General features: G+C 39.2%; 1 protein-coding gene across 1 annotated transcript in view; it reads right to left on the bottom strand.

The window, feature by feature from the left end:
• Window positions 1-427: 427 nt before the first annotated feature.
• Window positions 428-22,774, bottom strand: part of TAFA1 (TAFA chemokine like family member 1) — a 565,111-nt gene continuing 542,764 nt past the window's right edge. The window contains exons 4-5 of the mRNA XM_033210390.1: window positions 7,119-7,243; window positions 428-1,559 (exon numbers count right to left, since the gene is read on the bottom strand). Coding sequence (XP_033066281.1) covers window positions 1,542-1,559; window positions 7,119-7,243 — 143 coding nt within the window. The 3' untranslated portion in view covers window positions 428-1,541. The remainder of the gene's footprint in view (window positions 1,560-7,118; window positions 7,244-22,774) is intronic.

The raw sequence follows: 22,774 nt of genomic DNA, 5'->3' as shown, positions 1-22,774 counted from the left end.
GAGAATGTATTTTGCATAAAAATTGATACAAGATGACTGGAACAGAAAGTATGATTATGCTATCTCTAGGAAAACTAGAACTTAAGTAGATATTTACTTCTTATAAGCCTTAGCTGAGCAACTCTCAAGAAAAGAAAAAGGTCATTCATTTTTTGGTGGGGTTAGCCCCATATCTATTATTCCAGTAACCACTATGAAAGCCCAGTAATGGGATCTGACATTTCGGCTTGCTGACTGAGGACACTGCAGTTATAGTGATGGATTTCTGATTTTCAAAATATTAACAATGGAAATGGTAGCCACAATGGAAACAAAGACCTTATGGGAAAAGTTCTGGCTGACTATGAGTCTCTGAGCAGGGCATTCTCTGGATTTGGTTAAGGTTGATTCACTAAAAATAAATGGCAAAATAAAGAAGACAGGTAGGTTTAGAAAGAAGTTATTTACCACTTTAATAGGGCTGTCCAACATTTGGTCACATAGATCATCCTGAAACCTAATTGCTTTCATAGCCTTCCTATCTCACAAGAGGAGATCCGAACACTCTTGGAAAAAGCAAACCAAACATAGAAAGAGATGCCATGGTAAGACTTGTTGCTACAGCACTATGTAGTTAACGATGCCAGACTTTGGATTTAATCAGAGGACATTTCTGCAGTCTAGGACAGTTATACAAAGCCTTAAGACATTGTATTTACAGGACTTATTCATGTAGGGATCCATATCCTACCCATAACTCTGCCAGAGTCTTAATAGCATGGTGGAGTGGCTCCCTTTAGAATCCTCATTTTCTTATATGTGGAAAAGCTAGTAGTTCTAAAAATATTTTCCTGGAAGAGGTTAGAACGGTTATTATATATCAATTGAATATAAAGTATGATTATGTAAGCCAAGCTTGCATGCTAATATTGCACAGGGTAGAAAGTAATAAAACAGGACAATGTGCTTCCTTGGGCCATCTGGTAGAAGCAGAGGGAAGTTCTTGATTCAGTATCATTATGATGCCTCAAATTCCAGGAGTCCACCTGTAGCTGGCCTTCTCGTGTCAGCACCATCTTGAATTCTCAAAAGGGCACATATCTTCCTTGCCGTTAGAAAAAGAAATGACTACCAAAACAAAGCAAAACAGACAAAACATCCAAAACTCAAAGGGGTACACCAGTCATCTCAAACTGTGGTACTGTTCATTTCTTGAAGAGAATAGATAATATTTCAAAATATTATATATATATACATATATTTCAAATGGTACAAAGTAACTATAGATTCAAATTAGAAGACAGTTGATCGTTCTTCATGATCCCCAAAAATTTCACTGAGAAAACCCTTTCTTAAGCCCACTTTCCATGGTGTTGCCAAAATGCTGCGTCTTCTCACTGTAAGGTATTTCATTACACACAGTAAACACACTGTGATTATCTGGTAGCCAGTCAAAGTGCAAGTAAGAAATCCATTTGGCTTGTATATATGTGAGATGTTTGAGATTCTCAAAATGTATATTCCAGAGGGTTGGTTTTCCTTTACTACCACAAAAGCTTCTGTTAGGTTCTTGGGTGAATCTGAAACCAAAAAAAGACAGACATTTCAGGGAGAACAGTGCAAAATGAAGGCACAAAGAAATGTGATTACGCAGAAAATGAGGACACTTTGGATCTTCAGGATGTTGCTTTTTTTCAGATGATCTGAAGTCAAAAATCTTAAGGTTTAGAGCAGTCATTTTCAAATGGTGATCAAATCATATTGATAGGCCACCATATTTTTATCAATGCAATAAATTGATGATGTCACTCCTAAGGAGTGAGACTCTTGGAACAATGCCTATCCAGGACTGTTTTCCTAGACATGTGACCTATGAAGTTGCACAAGGCCCTATCCTGGAAAGAGCCTCCTGCTTGGTTTAATGTTCTTCTGTTGCCATCTTGAGATTATTAATACTTTTTAAACAAGGGTCCTGCACTTTCATTTGGCACCTGGCCTTGCATGTTATGTAATCAGTCCTGTGTCTATCTGATGAGAATTTGAACTGAGTAAGTTAATCCACGGTCTTGTGAAGTTGGCCTGTTGTAAGATGTAGAGGGCTGACACGAGGTGAGGTCGTTGCCAAGGTTAGACCACATCTGTGTAGGAACACACAGATGAGAATCTGTTCCTGTGCAAGGTAAGAAACTGTTGCACTCAATGACACAGTGTTCAAGGGCAATCAAGATTACATTTCTGTTGCTGTAGATGTCTTTTAATCCACTTGAATAGGGTACCAAAGGTTCAAATATTCAAAAGGACATGTACAGAGAACCACTAATTTCAAGCATAAATAACAATTCTAATAGAGTTGATACCCCTACTCTAGAATTCTAGGAAATATGGCATTTTTCTTTATTATCTCTTACTTCTTTATAGTTTTAGAAGTTGAGTGTTCTGAGGCTAGAGGTAGAAGTCCATTTAAGGATTTTAGAGTTAGGTGGGTGGATTTGTGTTGGGCCAGTTACAGAAAACACCGATTTGACAAGATGGCTATAGTGGTTAAGTGTGCAGTCTGGGGTCTTCTGCCTCCTCCTTTTAGGAAATAAAACTTGACTTTACATTGTATACTAACTGTTGATTTTCTCACTAGTCTGAGAGACATTCACATACTGGAATGAAGCAAATCCAGCGTGGTTTGCTACTTCCCAAGATATTATACCAGATTATGTTCTGCTATTTTAACCTGTTAATTTGTCTTTTCCAATAACTGGTTTTCTCCTCATTTCATTTTCTTCCTCTTCCTGCCTCCAAATAACTGACATTCAGCTTTTAGCTGACATTGTTCCATCATTGTCAAATAACTTATTTTGTCTTTGAAAGGCAAGTAAATCTAGGGACTCCAAAATCACTAAGCCAAAGGGAAATTCAAGCTGGGAATGATGTCAGGCAAACCTGCCTCTCATTTTATTCCTAAATAATATAGCTAGAAAGATTTTTCAAAAGCCACATACCTCACTCACAATTTCACCACAAGGAAATTCCTTGTGGGTCCCAGATCTTTACCCTAAAACCTTTCTGTTGAATTTTACTCTGGCAATGTAAATTGATAGTTTATTTTCTCAGGTGCAGGACAAAGGACAGAACTCTAAGTCATTCTCTTCTCATCTGAGACAAATGTATAACTGATTGCATCTTCTGATGTAAAAATACAGATTAACTGAGCTAGATGAAGGCCTAGGTGGCTCTTCCTCTACCCCCTACCCACATGTAAATGGCATATTTGGTGAAAGGCTGATCAAAGACCAAAAGAATGTAACCATTTGTCTCTTATCTAACCACACCTTTAAAATTTTGCTTCTTTCCTCAATATCCACCCTTTTCCCTTTAAATATTGAAACCCTCAAAATCATCTTTGGAGAAAGGCACAGACCTACCTCTAGGTCATGCATTCATAACCTTGGCCAAATAAACTTTCTAAATTGAGTAAGACCTGTCTCAGATACTTTTCATTTTTACATCTCTAAGGGGGAAGTCTGTCTTTCTAAATTAAATCATTGTTCCTGATTATACAAGGTATAGACATGTATCTGAATACATGAGATAGAGCCTCCCCAACTTTCAAACTTATGTATTTGATATAATTTAAAGAAAAGACATAAATAAATAGGTATCTAAAACTGCAAGAACAAAATCTCTAGTCAATATTTAGGTTGGTTAGTCTTGCTCCTAAGTACCAACAAAGTGATTTAATAAAGCAATTGAAACAATGATCAAGCAAACACAGGGGAATAATTTGGCCATGAAACTTCACCCAGATGTACTGAGATTCTCCCCAGAAGTGTGTGTGTTGCCAGATTTATTCTACTCCAGGCTGGGTCTTGGAAAACCTCTCAAGGTGAATGCTTCTTTTCTATGGGGTGGCAGCCAGGAGTCTTCTTCTCTTAAAAAGTTATTTCAAATCTCCTGAAAGAAAAGGCTTTGCCTAATTCCACCTATATTTTCTCCTTCCTTCTGTGGTAATAATGTCACTCATATCCTTTGTTCCTGAGGTTTTTCTTTAGACTGTGGCTTGTTACCTGGGCTAGTCCAGACGTTCTGGGGTGTCTGGTAGTTAAGATGAACCACCGCATTTCTACTCTTCACCTTCCTTAAAAAATGAATACCATAAAGTTTTAAATTAGATCATACTTTGAAACATTATTTATCCACATTTCGAAGAGAATTTTGTTGAGGATGATTATTTTGGAAGTAACCTACAAAAGATGAAGGTTTGGAACAGTCTTTTATAGGAAAGAGAATGAAGTCTCAGGAAGCTTTCTCGTGATTATCTTTATATTGAAGTTACTTTTAAAATAATAGTATGAAGGAAACTCTCAGTTGCTATTAACAATCTGAGTGTGTTTCTCCAATTTTTTTTTTATCCTGAGTGAACTCTCTTTGAATTAGTCTTACACAATAAAGAACAAAAGAGGTAGTTTTCTTTTTACCTCATTGATAACAGCAGAACAATGAGAACATGTGACTGATAATAATTAAAGTACATCTGTGAATTAAACCATTTTTAAAGTCAAATTGTTAGAATCAATATTTGAAGTGAGTAAGCATATTTGTGCTCTGATGGAGAAGAATACATAAGGTATAGAAGAAAAGTTAATATAAAATGTGTTTTCAGAGCACACAATCTAAGGACTGGCATTGACACACCATTTACACAGAATAGATGGTTCCTATATACATTATCTGGACTTCATTGGTGCCCTTTGTATTTAAAAGTGCTTATTTCACTGTGAATTTCTTGAGAAGGAGGGAGGAGGGAGGACGTATGTCAGTAGGAGTATTTGAGTCCTCTGAAGGTTTAAAAAGTACAGCTTTTCCAGTGTCCTCTTTTTCCTTTTCTAAGGACAGACTTGAGAATTCTCAGCTGACTGTTGTGCAGCTCACATGGCTGTAGAGTAGTCTCCTGTTTCCTTGCTTGAAATGGATGTACACGTCAGAACAGGTACATCTTCTGTTTTCAAACCAACTGCAATGGTAATTTATTTATCTAATCCATTCAACTGCTTGGGTTGAATTCAGCCCACCCAGGGAGGTAGCAAATGGTGTGCTCCAGTCTCTGTTACTGTGATCTGATCCTACACAATACTCCTGTGTTATTGGAAAATGTCTAGGGTGCATCTGCAACACATCTGATGGTTTTAAAATGTACTCTACAGAGGCCAAATAAAAGAAAGTTACACTGGTCTCAAAAAAGTAGCATTAACAATTTCTGTTTCTATTTTCGTTTTGTTTTGTTTATATTCTGTCTTCCAAAAAGTCTCCTAGTTGGTATCATTGGAATTTCACATACTTAAATCCTGACTTGAATTATTTTTCTCTACTGTGTTTCACATCTAGAGACACCATGAGAGCAAGACTTGCCTTCAATAAAGGGCAATCAGTTATTTAGAACAAAGAGATTTGGCAGGAAATATATCAGCAATGTGCTTAAAACAAAGGTGGTTAGATTCCAATCATACTGGCCATCATTCAGAATAGCTTAAAACAAACCAATTTGTGAGGGCAACTTCAAATTATTCAGAAGAATCATTTTTAGGCAAAAGTAACCAAAGGGAAAACTAATATCCCACCTTCCACTAGTTAATTAAAATGGTTTCTGTGGATAAGTTGCATGAACCAGGCTCATTTCTGAATAATGTCTTTTGTAGGTGTTTCATTAAAATGAAACAGGATAACCCACATTAAGCTACTCAGGCACAGACAGACGCATGTTAGCAAGCTAGGGTGGTTCAGAGGTCCCTCCTGGTAGCAAGCCGGAAATATATGGCCATTTACTACCAGTCAATGTGGTCAAAATAGGCAAGGTAATTTGATACACAAAATGTTTTCACCTATTTTATATGTGAAAAATAAGTTTTATATAGTATTATGTAGCATTAGTTTTGTCTTCTGCATTACAAAGATGCAAGAACCAATTTTATTTATTGAAAAGGTGATGCTGAGAAGGAAGAGTAAGTCAAGATTAATAATAAGGGGTAGGAAACAGAGACATCCTTTCAAATACATCAGACTTTTGGTAGAATAAAAGTTCAGCATATTAGGATTTGTAACCAATGGAGCTTGCTTTAAAAAATACTCCATAGGCTGGGTATGGTGGATCATGCCTGTAATCCCAGCACTTTGGAAAGCTGAAGCAGGAAGATTGCTTGAGGCTAGGAGTTAGATGCTGCAGTGAGCTATAATCACACCACTTCACTCCAGCCTGGGCAACAGAATGAGAGCCCCCTCTCTCAAAAAAATCTCCTGTAAATTAAAACACACACAGGCATGCACACACACACACACACACACATACACACACACGCATACAAAGAGAGAGAGAGAGAGAGAGAAACAGGGCTGATACTCAATGGGTACACATACATATGACCACACTTTTTAGGTTGACATACTTTTTTATTAATGGATTTATAATTACTGTCTTAAGCATCCGGAGCATCTCTCATACCTGTCCCCTTTAGGATTCCAAGGCTGTCCAGTAACTACAGGGTTAATATCTGGCTAGCTGGGTCTTTCTGCCGTGCTTCAGCATCAGGGCACCAATTCTGATGGGTTGGATTACCCCACCCTGAAGGTTGTTATTTGTTTAGAAGATCACTCCTGATTTAACCAGAGAAATCAAAGAATGATTTATTCATGCCCCGAAACCCTTTTCAGTTCTCTGAAAGATCATCACAGAACTCTTTTAAAGAACCACTAGAGAATGGCTTCTGTAGGTGTGCTTAAACGCAGACCCTTTCAGCAAATCATCTGGATGAATTAGGGAGGAACTTTATTTGATTATCATTCTGAGCACTATAGATGTTGGATGAGTTATCTGAATAATTACCTCATGATTCCTCTCCCCTCTGACTGGAAACCCAACTTAATTTATGAGTCTGTGACAGAAACACTAAACTGCTCAGTGTGGAAAAGTCAAGTTCAATCTCTAATGCCTCATTCATAGATGGACACTGATCTGCATAGTTAAGAAGGCTTTCTGTCACAGGAGAATCGTTCTTCTCTCCTGTGCAAAGCTTCTGTGGATGCTGTTTGCACAGCCCAAACTCAAATAGTACAGTCTGTAACATGGAAAATACATTTGAAATAAGTGCACTTACTCTCGTGGTCTTAATTTTGTTGCCTGTTGCGCACATCCATCCGGAATTGTCAGGGAGTGTCTTACATTCTTCTCCTTCTAGGCAAGGCTCCATCTCACACCACCATTTCCCAATCACTATGGAGGCTGTGCAAAAACAGGAAACAACTGTGTTTGAAATTTATCCAAACAACCTGAACACTGACGTTGTGTCCCTCTGCAGATTTCCATATTCTTGGAAGCACACTAAGTTCTCTTTAATCCTCCATGACTAGTTAAGAAAATTCTATTAAGAAAAATAAGATTTTAATCTCTATGTCTTATAATGCAAATATAATTATGTGGTCTGGTTTCATCAAGGAGCATCTTGTTAGGGATTGAGATTGCCTTTTCAAAATTATGACAGTAGGAGAAACCTAACATAGCTGACTCCATCTTGCTTCTAACATTGAAGCTATCTTTGGTCATTTCTGGGCATAGGCCAAGCTAATTTTGGGAGGAATTTAGTTTAAACTTAAAGCAAGGATAATAATTACCCTTCCCAAAAGTAAAGTACCTTTGTAAAACTAATGAAAGGCCACAAAGTTCGGACTATGAGAGAGGCCTGAATTCTCTTAAGATATAGAAGTAGTTAAAAGATAATCAGCTATTGTTCTGGAGGCTGTGAGATTTGTAATTTTCCAATTACTCCTGTAGATAACATCACTATTGTAGAACTGAAAATTAACTGTTTGAGATGTTTTTCAGACTTTTGCATTCTAGCAACCAACTGACTTCACTGAGACCCATGCACTCAGGACTCAACCAGTCCTGTGGCCCCCACCTGGAGGCTGACTTAGCACATGAGAACCATTTGCCACACCTCTGTGATTTCATCCCCAAACAATCAACATTCCCCATTCCCTAGCCCCTTGCCCACCAAACTACTCTTGAAAAATCCTAACCTCCAAGACTTCGGGGAGACTAATTTGAGTGAAAACTCCAGGTTTCCCATGTGACCAGCCTTGCCTTAATTAAACTCTTTACTGCAATATCACGGTCTCAGTGAATTAGTTTTTGTCTGTGCAGTGGACAGGAAGAACCCACAGGCAATTAAAAAAATCTTTTTTTTTTTTTTGTATGATGAAAGCATATGGAAGAGGAAGACTCATGAAGGAAATAAAAATATTTTACCCCAAAATATACTTCTTTGACATAGTGTGAGATGGCTGTTCAGAGAGCCAGCAAACAGAAGTAGCCCAGCAAAATTTTCTTTCAAGGGGGAGATTTGTATCTATACAGAAAATCTGCACTGATACAACCAGGCTTTCTCTGAAGTCCCCATTGTCCAGTCTAGGAAAAATTAACCGAGAGTCTGAAACTTTTGAAGGCCTAAAATAAATATGTACCATCTATTTTCTCTGAGGGCTGCTACCTGTGAGACCAACATTGCTAACCAGGCCTCTTTTTCTCTCCCTTCCCTAACCTGTCTTGCCATATAACCTGATTTACCATCATAACCTCTTTTGGGCCATGCGCTGAGTCCCCATTCTTCATGTAACTTCAAGATAGTATTTAAGTTTTTATACGCCATTAGGGGGTTAGTGTAATCACTGTGATTCTCCCTCATGTGCATATTGATAAATTTGTATGTCTTTTCTTTTATTAATCTGCCTTTTGCCCTCGTGCCTTTTGATTTTTCATCAAAATTTCAGAAGATGAAGGGGAAGTTTCTCTTTGCCCCCCCTACACTTAATTTTTGGGTCTTGAGGAACTTTCATGCTGTTAGCTTTTGTAAAGCACAGAACTTGCACTATTTCTATTCAACGAAGGGGACAAAATGCCTCAATATTCTTCAGAATGACTGAGGCATTCTTCTCAGAAAGGCCAATTTATCCACCAAGCATTAGGGTTTATCCCTTAGCCTAGGGCCTTGAAGAATTTCAAAGGCCTGGCAAAAGAAAAAATGAATTGACTGAAAGTACAAAAGAAAAGTTGCAAAATAAAAGTCAAGAGTAATATTAGATGAAAATATTTCCTTACCATCGAGAGTATAGTTGATATGGGTTGTGGTTACCTTTTGTGGAGGGAACTATGAAAAGTTGAGCCTCTGATAAAACTGCCCTAATTTTCAGGAGGATATAAAGAATGACCACAATTGGAAGCTGGCAATGAATTTAGTGTATGTATTAAATATTTACAGCACAGGTTTTCTGATAACAAAATTTTATAAAACCAGTGACTAGATTCACTCAATGCAAATCAAGAGACTCTACATTTCCCTTAACGCCTTGACTGAAAAATGATTTCTACACAAGCACCAGTCATTTCTGTAGCTCCTCCCTGTGTTAGCTCTTCCCAACTCCACCTGAGCTTTTCCCATTCAGAATCCTCAAAATGTCAGCCAGGTGTTTGTCTCATGATGCTTTCTGGTTGGCTGTTTTTACACTGGACCAGAACCCTTCTTCTTTACTCACTCCCCTCCACCCCCCATGTTCCAAAGATGCTCTCTACTATGATGTTTAAGTCTCATAACAACAAAGAAGCCAAATGAAATATGGTAACATCACAGAGGATTAACATTCAAACGGATGGAGTAAACCCTGCAGCAAAGCAGGAGCACATTAAAATTCTCTCTCTTGGCTGGGCACGGTGGCTCATGCCTTTAATCAGTACTTTGGGAGGCCAAAGTGGGTGGATCACGAGGTCAGGCGATCAAGACCATCCTGGCTAACATGGTGAAACCCCGTCTCTACTAAAAATACAAAAAAAAAAAAAAAAAAAAAAAAAGCTGGGAGTGGTGGGTGGGTGCTTGTAATCCCAGCTATTCGGGAAGCTAAGACAGGAGAATAGCGTGAACCCAGGAGGCGGAGCTTGCAGTGAGACAATATTGCCCCACTGCACTCCAGCCCGGGCGGCAGAGCGAGACTCCGTCTCAAAAAAAAAAAAAATCTCTATCCAGTGTTCACTAGAGGATGAGATTGCTGACTTAAAAGCAGAATGGTTTAAACATCCAGACATCTCTCTGCACTTAGGTTTTCCTTGTACGCTTTTCTTACTTCAGTCTTCCCCTTCTTTAGAATTCAGTGTTCCTCAATCTTTACTTTGAATAAAATTATTATGTAGTGAGGAAAGAAAAGAACTTTTATGTGAGGAGTGTGAGCATTTTCAAATTATTAGGCCCAGGGAGGTATAAAATGAGATAGCAATCACACCCTGCTTCCTCTCTTTTGAGACACGCATTCATCTAAGGAGATGGCTTGCAATTGCTGCAAATAGCTATGCATTAACCTAATAATGCCTCAGTGGACACCATATCCCATGCCCTATAGCTTAGCAATGGATATCCAATCACTAATTAATGTTATTTCTGTAAACCAATGAGAATTTCTAATAAAAACTTTGCCCCCATCCCCATTTTTTCCCCTTTAAAAACCTGCTTTTAACTATGGCCAGTGGAGCTCATATCCAAGGTTACTTGGGTCTGAGTCTTCCAGGCAGCTATCGTAATTTTGGCTCAAATAAACTCTTCAAATCACATTTTGTGCTTCAGGCTCTTCCCTTAAAGTGACAGACAGTAGGATTCTATATGCAGTCATGTCTACTCTATCATATTGTCAGTTTAAGAAATTTCTCAAGGGTAATTTTGCCATATTTAATTTTTACCTTAAATGTGAACCAGACCAAATTACGTATGATGCAATTCCATTGGATATGGCCAGTAAGCATAGGTGGTAAAATCTTCTAAATAGTTCTATTCATATGTAAGACAATGTAATATTATGGTAAAACATAGAGTTCTAACAGAAGACACAAATCATCCACAGAGTATAGAATGATTGAGAGTTTAAAGGTTTTGCTTTGTTTTGTTTTTGATGGCAGTGATCTGTATCTGGGCGTGGAGTAAAGGAAGATTCTTGTCATGGGTAAAAGTACTTATTTACGTGAATGAACATATGACAATATTACATAAGAGAAGCACATGTTATAGTGGCAAGAAAAACATACACTACTGAAAGGGAACAAAAATAAATTATAAAATCTCCAGTTACATGCATAAGATACAAATCAAGGTTTGCCCGTGTTTATTGAAAACCTATAATCTGAAGTTTCCTTTGGGTGAGCACTTAATCAGAAACAGTCCAGTCACATTTACTACCATTTCTGATGTGTATCCACTTAAAGCCCACCTAATATTTCACAACTGTTGCCCTGAATCTAAACCATCAAGAATGGAAACCCTTTGGTCTTAGCATGAGAAGAAACTGCCTTTCCCAACAGTCCTTCAACTTAGCATTTTGTCACCCTTTTTTCACAGTCATGCGAATAACTCATATCCGTCAGTGGGGTCAGCTTTTCCTGTTTTTCTTTTTCTTTCTTTTTTTTTTTGCCTCCTTCTAAGCCCTATTCCACCTCCTTCAGGCTGCTCTCTGCCCTCTTGGAGCTGATCTACTTTGTTGCAAGCTAACAAAGCAGTTTCCTTTTGTCTTAAGCATTAATATCTCCTAAATGAAAATGTAGACATTAGGGAAAAAATACATCTCCAAACCCATGCATCACCTTTAATTCAAGGTTGTAAAAATCCACTGGCTCACAGGGGGAAAAGGCTTTCTAAGAAAAAAAATGTCCTCAGACCTGTTATAATATCTAAAAATTCACATTACAGTTGCCTCTTCTAAATAGAGTTGGATGATTTGCTCTACCCTTTGGCTTATTAGAATCCAATTCATTCTTCAAGTTGTAGAGAAGTTGAAACCTGCAGATTTGCTAATTTGAGTATATAAAACAAAATAAAAATAAATAGATTAACAGGGAAAAAGGCATACAAATTATGTGCACACAGGTGCAAAAGAGTCATTCCAAATATAAAAATTCAAAGAAAGGCAAGATGATCAATGTTTTTATGCCGTCTTGAGCTTACAGAAAGAATAGGGGCTTGGAACAGGTTATGGAAGAAGGCAAAGAGAAATTTGGTTGGCAAAGGTGGTCCTGTTATGCAGATGAAACTTCTCAGGTAGCAGCCCTCAAAGAGAACAGCAGGGTGTCAGACTGTCAGTCTTTTCTAAATACTGACAAGGAGGGGGCTTCAGAGAAAAGCTGTTTGCATCTGTTGTCTACTTCACTCTTTTTCCTCTACAGATGCAAATCCTCTCCACTAGAGACAGATTTGCGGAGCTACTTCTGTCTTTTTTTTTTTTTTTTTTGAGACGGAGTCTTGCTCTGTCGCCCAGGCTGGAGTGCAGTGGCCGGATCTCAGCTCACTGCAAGCTCCGCCTCCCAGGTTCACGCCATTCTCCTGCCTCAGCCTCCCGAGTGGCTGGGACTACAGGCACCCGCCACCTCACCCAGCTAGTTTTTTGTATTTTTTAGCAGAGACGGGGTTTCACCGTGTTCTCCAGGATGATCTCGATCTCCTGACCTCGTGATCCGCCCGTCTGGGCCTCCCAAAGTGCTGGGATTACAGGCTTGAGCCACCGCGCCCGGCGCTACTTCTGTCTATAAGCCCTCTGAACAGCCATCTTAAAATATGTCAAAGACATATATTTGGGGGTAAAATATTTTAGTTTTCTTCATGGTGTTGCTTTTCTGAAGATGTTATTAGAACAATTTTGTTTCTGATTGACACATTATGCGGTCATCTTCATATATATCCTTTTACATTCCAGGTCAAGGTGTGAAAGGAAAATAAAATAAACTCACTATGCCAAAGGGAAAAGTTAAGCTTGTGAACTGAATCACACACACACAAATCCTTCCTTTTGCTTCTAAACAGATAGCTGCAAGAGGAGGCCACATGTCTCTCTCCATGGTCTCTTATCTTCACAGGTACAGGACAAAGACAGGGATAGAAATCATCCCTCTCTCCATCCCAAGACAAATGCATATTACACTTCTTCCTCTACTCCATGTTTACTTTATTTCATGTAAAATGCAGATTTACTGAACACACAAGACGAATCCATACTTGACTGTTCCTCTGCCTACTCCTTTCACATGCAACATGTAGATGTAGTGATCACTCATTAAAGCACCTGATATGGTTTAGCTGTGTCCCCACCCACATCTCATCTGGAATCACAGCTCCCATAATTCCCATGTGTTATGGGAGGGACCCTGCGAGAGATAATTGAATCATGGGGGTGGTTCCCCCATACTGTTCTCATGGAAGTAAGTCTCCTGAGATCTCATGGTTTTATAAGGGGTTTCCTCTTTTGCTTGATTCTCATTCTTTCTTGTCTAGCACCATATAAGATGTGCTTTTCACTTCTGCCATGATTGTGAGGCCTCTCCAGCCACATGGAACTGTGAGTCCATTAAACTTCTTTTTCTTTATAAGTTACCCAGTCTTATGTATGTCTTTATCAGCAGCATGAAAACGGACTAATATAGCCTCATAAGGATGTGACTGCTCACCTTATTACATACCTTCCCTCTTTTTTTTTTTGTTCTCCTTACCACCTGGCCCATTTTTCCCCTTTAAATACTGAAGCCCTCAAAACCCTCTTTGGAAAAAGTACAGGCCACAGTCCTGCAGTGACTGGTGTCTGTTTTTCCCAGGTGTATTCTCATCATTGGCAAAATAAACCTCCAAATTGATTGAGACCTATCCCAGACTTTTATTATTATTATTTTGGTTTGCAAAACTACATTCTCCAATCATAATTTTCTCATAAACTCATTTTTTTCTGTAATATATATTTTTTAAATTTACAACGAGAGAATTTCAAGATTGCCTCCTCTTCACCCAAACTGAAAGCTACCTAAAAACCTTCAGGTTATTTGAAAGAGAATTGATCTACTAGATTTAATTAAATGAGCTAATATCAATGCTAGTTAACTGTTTTTACGATTTTGTCTCATGGAGATACTTATGATAAGTGATGGGAACCCAAATATGCACCCCCGCAACTACTTCTTTGGCATATTTTCAGATGGCTATTCAGAGGGGCTGTAGACACAGAAATAGCTCTGAAATGCTGTCTTTTGTGGGGACGATTTGTATGTAAACAAGAAATCTACATTAGTGAAGTAAAGAGTGGATGCAAATGGGCCTTCTCTGAGCACCACCCAACGCCCCCACCCCCGCAAAAAAAAGACTCCAAAGTCTGACAGAGAAACCGTACCCACAGGCTACCATTTATTCTTTCTGAGAGTACTCCAAGATACCTGAGGGGCTTTTATCTGCATAAGAAGGCAGCCTTTATTTGCCAGGTTTTGCCCCTGCCATTCTCCCATACCCAGTGATGCCACCTCCCTTCCTCCTCCTGAGAAGACCCAAGCCCCTATTCTTTCGGTAACCTCAGGGGGGTATAAAAACTTCAGTCATCCAGCTCTTTTGGGGTCTCACATTTGTGGTACTCCCATGTCTATGTACATATTAATACATTTGCATACTTTCTCCTCTGTGGATCTATTGTCCTTTCATTTCAACAGACAGATTTGCACCTTCAGAGAGAAGAAAATTCTCACCCCTACCTAAGAAAAATATGAAGATAAATAATTCTTAAATATTTTGAATTAAGATAGTCAATGCAATAATAAAAAGATTAACATGTATCGAGCGCTCCTATGTGTTTCTCTGTTAGGTATTTTAAACGTATTACCTCAGTCTTTGCAGTAACTCTGTTAAAGTAGGTAGTTAGGTTGACATGAGCAGGGCAGGAAACGACCCCCCACCAGGAATGCCTGGCAACCATCAGGGGACGGTCACGTGGTTGTTAAACTGTCTCTCTAAAATAATAATTGGTCACAGCCAGTGCCAGGGAAAGGCAGTCTCCCAACAGATAGAAAACACCTGAAGCTGGTCATCAGCAACTTCCCCATAAGATCTCAGGAGTTGGATGAGTGGGCTCAAGCATGTACACTAAGAAGCAAAATGATGGAGTTTAACAGACCTTCCTCCAGGAACACTCAAGTGATAAGGGAAAAATGCCTCCAATGAGCATGTTCACAACTTCTCAAGTGCTGGCGGGTCACTACACATGTGGACAGCCCCTCCTAAAGGAAGAATCAGGGGAGATGGGACACAAACCCCAGAAGTAAACCAACTTATAAAACTGCAAGTCAAAGGTCAAACTGTATGCTTGGATCTCTCAAGTCACCCGCTTGTCCCTCTTTCAAGTGTACTTTACTTGCTTTCATTCCTTCTCTAAACTTTTAAATAAACTTTCACCTGTGCTCTAAAACTTGCCTTGGTCTCTCCCTCTGCTTTAAGTCATTCTGTCAAGTTCTTTCTTCTGAGGAGGCAGAATCTGAGGTTGCTGCAGACCCATATGGATTTGCTGCTGTTAACAACCCTATAAAGTAGGTATTATCATTAACCCATTTTAAAAGTGAGGAAACTGAAGCCCGGAGAGATTAAGTAACTTCCCCAAGCTTACACAGGTAGAAAGTGCAGGAATTAACACTAAAACTCAGGCTTGCTTCACCATAAAATCCACGTTGTTTTTTGTTGTTGTTGATCATTATAATGCTCACTCAGTGCCTTCTAGCTTTATATTCAGCATTCATAGAATTAAAAAAAAAATTGACTTTTGAGTCCATGAATTCTCTGTGTTGTATTACTACCGAAAATAAATTTCATATCAAACACAAATACTTTCAGAAAACAAAAATATTTAGTTTCTTGTAATAAGGGAGGAGACCACCCTTCATATCATCTTATGCCCAATTTTTGCCTCCAAAGAAAGAAGTAAAAACTAAAAGGCAGAAATGAAATCCACAGACAGACAGCCCGGTGCTGCACCCTGGGCCTGGTAGTTAAAGATCAACCCCAACCTAATTGGTTATGTTATCTATAGATTACAGAAATTGTATAGAAATACACTGTAAAAATCCCTATCTTGTTTTGTTCCAATCTAATTACCAGTGCATGCAGACTCCAGTCACATGCCCCATGCTTGCTCAATCAATCATGACCCTCTCACACGCACCCCCTTAGAGTTGTGAGCCCTTAAAAGGGACAGGAATTGCCCACTCAGGGAACTTGGCACTTGAGACAGGAGTCTTGCCAATGCCCCTGGCCGAATAAACCCCTTCCTTCTTTAACTCAGTGTCTAAGGAGTTTTGTCTGCAGCTTGTCCTGCTACATTTCTTGGTTTCCTGACCGGGAAACGAGGTGAATGGCAGATGGTCGAGGCAGCTCCTTAGGCAGCTTAAGCCTGCCCTGTGGAACATCCCTGTGGGCGCCTCTGACTAGCCTGAGCAATGCAGATCCTGAGAGTGCTCCCAGGTAAGCATTTGCCCCAGTAGGACGCCTCGCCAGAGCAGTGTGTGGCAGGCCTCCGTGGAGGATCAACGCAGTGGTGGAACTCCGGGAACGAATGGACACTTGGAATCTGGACATCTAAAACTTGGTAAGACTAGTCTTTGAAACTTGTTCACTCTGTTTGAGTGGAAGCATGGCCTGATCACCCATGGTGTGCCTTTATTGGCATTTTGGTTTTGGTTTTGGTTTTGATTTGGTTTGAATTTCTTGACAGGACTGGTCTTGGAAACTTGCCCTCTCCATTTGAGTGGAAGCGTGGCCTGATCACCCACAGTGTGCTTGTACCGGCACTTTGGTTTTCATTTTTGACTTGAGTTGGATTGCTTGATACTTTGGTTTTGGTTTTGACCTGGCTTGGATTTCTGGATACTCTGATTTTGGTTTTGATTTTGGTTTGGTGCAAACTGCAAAAGTGTATGTGTGCTCTTTTTATCTGTTCTTTGTTTTGTGGTGTGCGTGTGGTGTGAGCGTGGTGTTTTGTCTTGAAGAAGCATAGGTCAGGCACAAATAAGCCCACCCTACTAGGAACTACGTTGAAAAATTTCTAAAAAGAATTTAAGGGAGACTATGGAGTACTATGACACCAGGAAAACTTAAAACTTTGTGTAAGACAGACTGGCCAGCATTAGAAGTAGGTTGGCCATTAGAAGGAAGCCTGGACAGATCCCTTGTTTCAAAGGTATGGCACAAGGTAACATGTAAGCCAGGGCACCCAGACCAGTTCGTGCACATAGACACTTGGTTACAGCTGGTTTTAGACTCCCACCCCCAACACACAGTGGTTGAGAGAACAGCAGCATAAGCAGCTGGCAGAGGCAAGGAAAGACCAGCAGAGAGAGAGAAGGGAAAGAGACAGAGAGGAAAAGAGGCAAAGAGAGAGAGGAAGAGATGGAGAGGAAGAGACAAAGAGGGAGTCAAGGAGAGAGAGAGAGAGAGAGAGAGAGAGGCAGAGAGAGGAAGAGACAGAGGCAAAAGGAAAGTCAAAGAGAGACAAATTCAAAGAGAGAAAGAAAGAGAGAGATATACAAGTAGTTAAGAAGAAAAAAAAGTGTACCCTATTCCTTTGGAAGCCATCATGCCAATTCTAATTTGGACAAAACAAGGTCTTATTAATAGCAAAGGATAATTAAAATCCCAAACTTACAAGGTTTTCAACAAAAGTAAAATTTGCTAAAAGTTAACAGTGTAACATGTATTACAGTAACTTCTATTCTTGTGGCCTTAGACAGTCTAGTCCACAGACATAAAAAAAGGTTCGCTTTGGAAAAGAATGGTTATCATCTTCAAAAAAAAAAGAAAAAAAGAAGGGAAAAAAAGGGGGAAAAAAGGGGTGGAGTTTATATAAAAAGAGTGTTATATGGTAAATTCTTGTCCTGAAATAAATTAACCGGTTGTTTAAAGAAAGAAATATTTGTAATAAGTCAGAGAGTTAAGGCATGTCAAAAAGTTGCTTGTAAAAGTCATGGAAAAAAGGTTATAAAAAAAGTGTGTCAAGAAAAGAATTTATGCAAAAAATGTTGTATAATTTAAAAGTAACTAGGCCTCCTAAATGTAAAACTACTGGAAAAAAAAAAAAAAACAGGTTATATGCAAGGTGTATAAGAAAAGTAAAATATACCTTTGGCAAAAGGATTATAAGGAGGCATAAGAATGTACATTTTTACCTACATCAAAAAGTTAAAAAAATTAGTATTGTTTTGAAGGTTTAAGCAAGTTTTAAAATGTTAATTGTAAAGAACATTCTGTGTGTAAACATATTAGCTAAATTTAAAGAAGTATCATCCAGTTTTTCTGTGAACTGGATATTAAAGTAAAAGCATAACAGGTTTTTCTTAAAGCACTAACCTGCTCTTTAGCAAAAATTATAAAAGGTTAGAAAGAGTCTATAAAATCTTACCTTATGGTCAAACATTAAAAATTAAATAAATATGTCTACAAGGTTTTATTAAAATTAGGTTTAACATTAATAACACACTAATATAAAGATAAACATTTAGCTTATTTGGTATAAAAATCATACGAGAAGCACTGTTAAATGTAAAATGGTATTTGGTTTTCTTTGGTTTAAAAACTAATAAAAATAGATGCTGAAGGAAATTTCTCAGTAAAAAGGCACTAAGGACTATAAAGTCCACTGCCAAGGTCCCCACATTTAAAACAAAAGGTCAATTTCTTAAAAATTATATACTTGGTTTATCTTCCACTTTCCTTTCTCACAAAATAAATAAATAAATAAATAAATAAATAAATAAATAAATAACAAAGTCTTTTAGCACATGTACCACCCCTGGAATTTCTGGTAAACCAGCACCAGCCTGAAGATCACATTCTCATCAAAAGGTGGAAAGAAGAAAAACTCGAGCCAGCCTGGGAAGGACCCTACCTTGTGCTGCTAACCACCAAGACTGCTGTTCATACAGCAAAAAAAGGATGGACTCATCACACCTGAGTCAAGAAAGCGCCACCCTCTCCAGAGCCATGGGCCATAGTCCCAGGGTAAAACCCTACCAAACTAAAGCTAAGAAAAATTTAACTCTTTTAACCTATTCTATTGCTCTTTCTTCTTTCCTCATTCTATTGCTGGCCATCTAGTTATTAATATAACCAAGTCAATTTTGCCTCAAACTATTGCATTTAATGCTTGCCTTGTTATACCCTGTGAGGACTTGCCAAGTCAAAGACAGCTTTCTACCTCAGAAAAGTACTTCTGTCCCTCCTGACTGTCCTCAGACTAGGCATTAGTAAACTAGGACCATTTAATCTGGGGAGATTTCAATAAAGACCTCAGTGCCAACCAGGAGTGTTGCCCCCCAGTGTAGAGCTTTCATGCCATAGTTGGTCCAACATTCTGTGGACCACTAAAGAGCAAGGATGGGCTGCCCCAACCAGTTTTTGTAATTTTCCCAAAACCATACATTCATTTTACTAGAGGATCATAGAAGTGAAAGACTTAAACTTTAGCAATTAAGACAGGATACCAAGATGTAAATGCCTGGTTAAAATGGATTGAATATTCCATCTGCACGTTAAAAAAAAAAAGCAATTGTTATGCTTGTGCACATGGCAGGCCAGAGGCCCAGATTGTCCCCCTTCCACTAAGGTGGTCCTCCAGTTGACCAGGTGTAGGCTGCATGGTAGCTCTTTTCCAAGATTCTACAGCCTGGACTAATAAGTCATGCCAAGCTCTCTCTCAGCTATATCCCAAAGTCTGGCACCTCGTGGTTCAGCCCCTGAGGGCCATCCAGCTTCCATCTCCCAACACTAAGTTCACTTCGTGTCTCTCACAACAGAGAGGAAACTTAGCATTCCTTGGAGACCTGAAGGGATGCAATGAGCTTAAAAATTTTCAAGAGCTTATCAATCAATCAGCCCTTGTTCATCCCTGGTGGATGTGTGGTGATATTGTGGTGGACCTTTACTGGGCACTCTGCCGAATAACTGGAGTGGCACTTATACTTTAGTCCAATTGACTATCCCTTTCACCCTGGCATTTCATCAACCAGAAGGAAAAAAAATAAGACATCATAAAACGAGAGAAGCCCCTTATAGGTCTTTCGACTCTCATATCTATTTAGACGCAATTGGAGTCCCATGAGGAATACCAGATCAATTTAAAGCTGGAAATCAAATAGCTGCAGGATTTAAGTCAATATTTTAGTGGGTGACAGTAAATAAAAATGTAGATTAAATAAACTACATCTATTACAACCAACAGCAACGAGCTTTTCATGAGATAAAAGAAAAACTCATGTTGGCCCCAGCCCTGAGGCTACCTGACCTGACAAAACTCTTTACACTCTATGTGTCAGAAAGAGAAAAAAATGGCAGTTGGAGTTTTAACCCAGACTGTGGGACCCTGGCCAAGGCCAGTGGCCTATCTCTCAAAACAACTAGACAGGGTTTCCAAAGACTGGCCCCCAGGTCTAAGGGCCCTAGCAGCAAAGGCCCTGTTAGCACAAGAAGCAGATAAACTAACCCTTAGGCAAAACCTGAATATAAAGGCCCCCCATGCTGTGGTAACTTCAATAAATACCAAAGGACATCATTGGTTAAAAAATGCTAGATTAACCAAGTTCCAAAGCTTGCTATGTGAAAATCCCCACATAACCATTGAAGTTTGCAACACCCATAACCCCACCGCCTTGCTCCCAGTATCAGAGGCCCCAGTTGAACATAACTGTGTAGAGGTGTTGGACTCAGTTTATTCTAGCAGGCCCAACCTCCAAGACCATCCTTAAACATCAGTAGACTGTAAGCAGTATGTGGATGGGAGCAGCTTTGCCAACCCCTGCAAAGTGACTCTGAAGAAGACGACAAGCCCTGCTCCAGTCACACCTGGAAGCTGACTGGTCCACGCATGGCCGAAGCATGAGGAAACACATTGCGGGACTCATTTTCCTTAAAATTTGGACTTGTACAGTAAGGACTTTAACTGACCTTCCTCAGACTGAGGGCTGTTCCCAGTGTATACATCAAGTCACTGAGGTAGGACAAAAGGTTGCTAAGGTCCTATTATTTTATAGTTATTTTAAGTGTACTGGAACTCTAAAAAGAACCTGTTTGTATAATGTTATTTTATACAAGGTATGTAGCCCAGGAAATGACCAACCTGATGTGTGTGATGACCCATTTGAGCCTCCCATGACCACAGTTTTAAAAATAAGATTAAGAACTGAAGACTGGTAGGGGCTCATAAACGATACAAGTAAAGTGTGAGCCAAAACAGAAAAAAAAGGGTACCCAAACAAGTCACCTTAAAATCTGATACCCGTGCTGTAATTAATAGCAATAAGTTAGGAATAAGGTGTGGTTCTCTTAATTAGAAAAAAGGGTATATGGCAGAAAATAAGTACATCTGTCATAAATTAGGACTGTGTGGAAATAAATGTAAATACTGGTCTTTTGTCATTTAGGCCACTTGGATTAAAAAAAAAAAAAAAGATGGAAAGGATCCAGTCCACCTTCAGAAAGGAAAAAATGGCCCTTCCTGTACTAAGGGTCAATGTAACCCCTTAAAGCTAGTAATAACCAATCCCCTTGATCCTCACTGGAAAAAAGAGGAGCATGTGACCTTAGGAATCGATGGGGCCAGACATAGTCCTTGAGTAAATATCTTGGTTCAAGGAGAAGTTTACAAATGCTCTCCTGAGCCAGTGTTTCAAACTTTCTATGATGATCTAAATGTGCCAGTACCAGAAAGTCCAGGAAAAACAAGAAATTTGTTTTTGCAATTAGCCAAGCATGTAGCACAGTCTCTCAATGTCACTTCATGTTATGTATGTGGAGGAACTGTAATAAGAGATCAATGGCCATAGGAAGCCCAAGAATTAGTACCTATAGACCCAGTTACTAATGAATTCCCGGATCAAAAGAATCAACCTGATAATTTCTGGGCCCTAAAAGCGTCAATTATTGGCCAATATTGCATAGTTAGAGAAGGAAAAGAATTCACTCACCCCATAGGATGACTTAGTTGTCTGAGGCAGACACTGTACAATGGTACCACAAAACCAGTCACTTGGCGGAGTTCAAATCACACAGAGAGAAAATCATTTAGTAAATTCCCAAAGTTGCAAACCATGTGGACCCACCCAGAGTCCCACCGGGACTGGACAGCCCCTACTGGATTATGCTGGATATGTGGGCATAGAGCTCATGCCAAATTAGCTGACCAGTGGGCAGGTAGTTGTGTTATTGGCACTATTAAACCATCTTTCTTCCTACCGCTCATAAAAACAGGCAAACTCCTGGGCTTTCCTGTCTATGCTTCCTGCGAAAAGAGAAGCATAGCTATAAGAGACTGAAAAAATGATAAATGGCCCCCTGAGAGAATCATACACTATTATAGGCCTGCTACTTAGTCACAAGATGGCTCATGGGGATACCAGACCCCCATTTACATGATCAACCGAATCATATGGTTATAAGTTGTCTTAAAAATAATCACTAATAAAACCAGCAGAGCCTTGACTATTCTGGCCCAGCCAGAAACTCAGATGAGAACTGCTATCTATCAAAATAGATTAGCTCTTGACTACTTGCTAGCAGCTGAAGGAGAGGTCTGTAGGAAATTTAACCTTACTAATTGCTGCCTACACATAGATAATCAAGGGCAAGTAGTTGAAGACATAGTTAGAGAGATGACAAAACTGGCACATGTGCCCGTGAAAGTGTGGCATGGATTTGATCCTGGGGCCATGTTTGGAAAATGGTTCCCAGCGCTAGGAGAATTTAAAACTCTTATAATAAGAGTTACAATAGTAATTGAAACCTGCTTACTGCTCCCTTGTTTGCTACTTCTTCAAATGATAAAAAGCTTCATCGCTACCTTAGTTCACCAAAATGCTTTGGCACGAGTGTACTATATGAATCACTATCAATCTGTCTTGCAAGAAGACATGGGTAGTGAAAATGAAAGTGAGAACTCCCAC

The sequence above is a fragment of the Trachypithecus francoisi genome, unplaced genomic scaffold, assembly GCF_009764315.1.
Source record: "Trachypithecus francoisi isolate TF-2019V2 unplaced genomic scaffold, Tfra_2.0 Lachesis_group0, whole genome shotgun sequence".
NCBI lineage: Eukaryota > Metazoa > Chordata > Mammalia > Primates > Cercopithecidae > Trachypithecus > Trachypithecus francoisi.
Note: the sequence above shows the minus strand (reverse complement) of the source record. Positions and strands in the feature narration are given on the sequence as shown.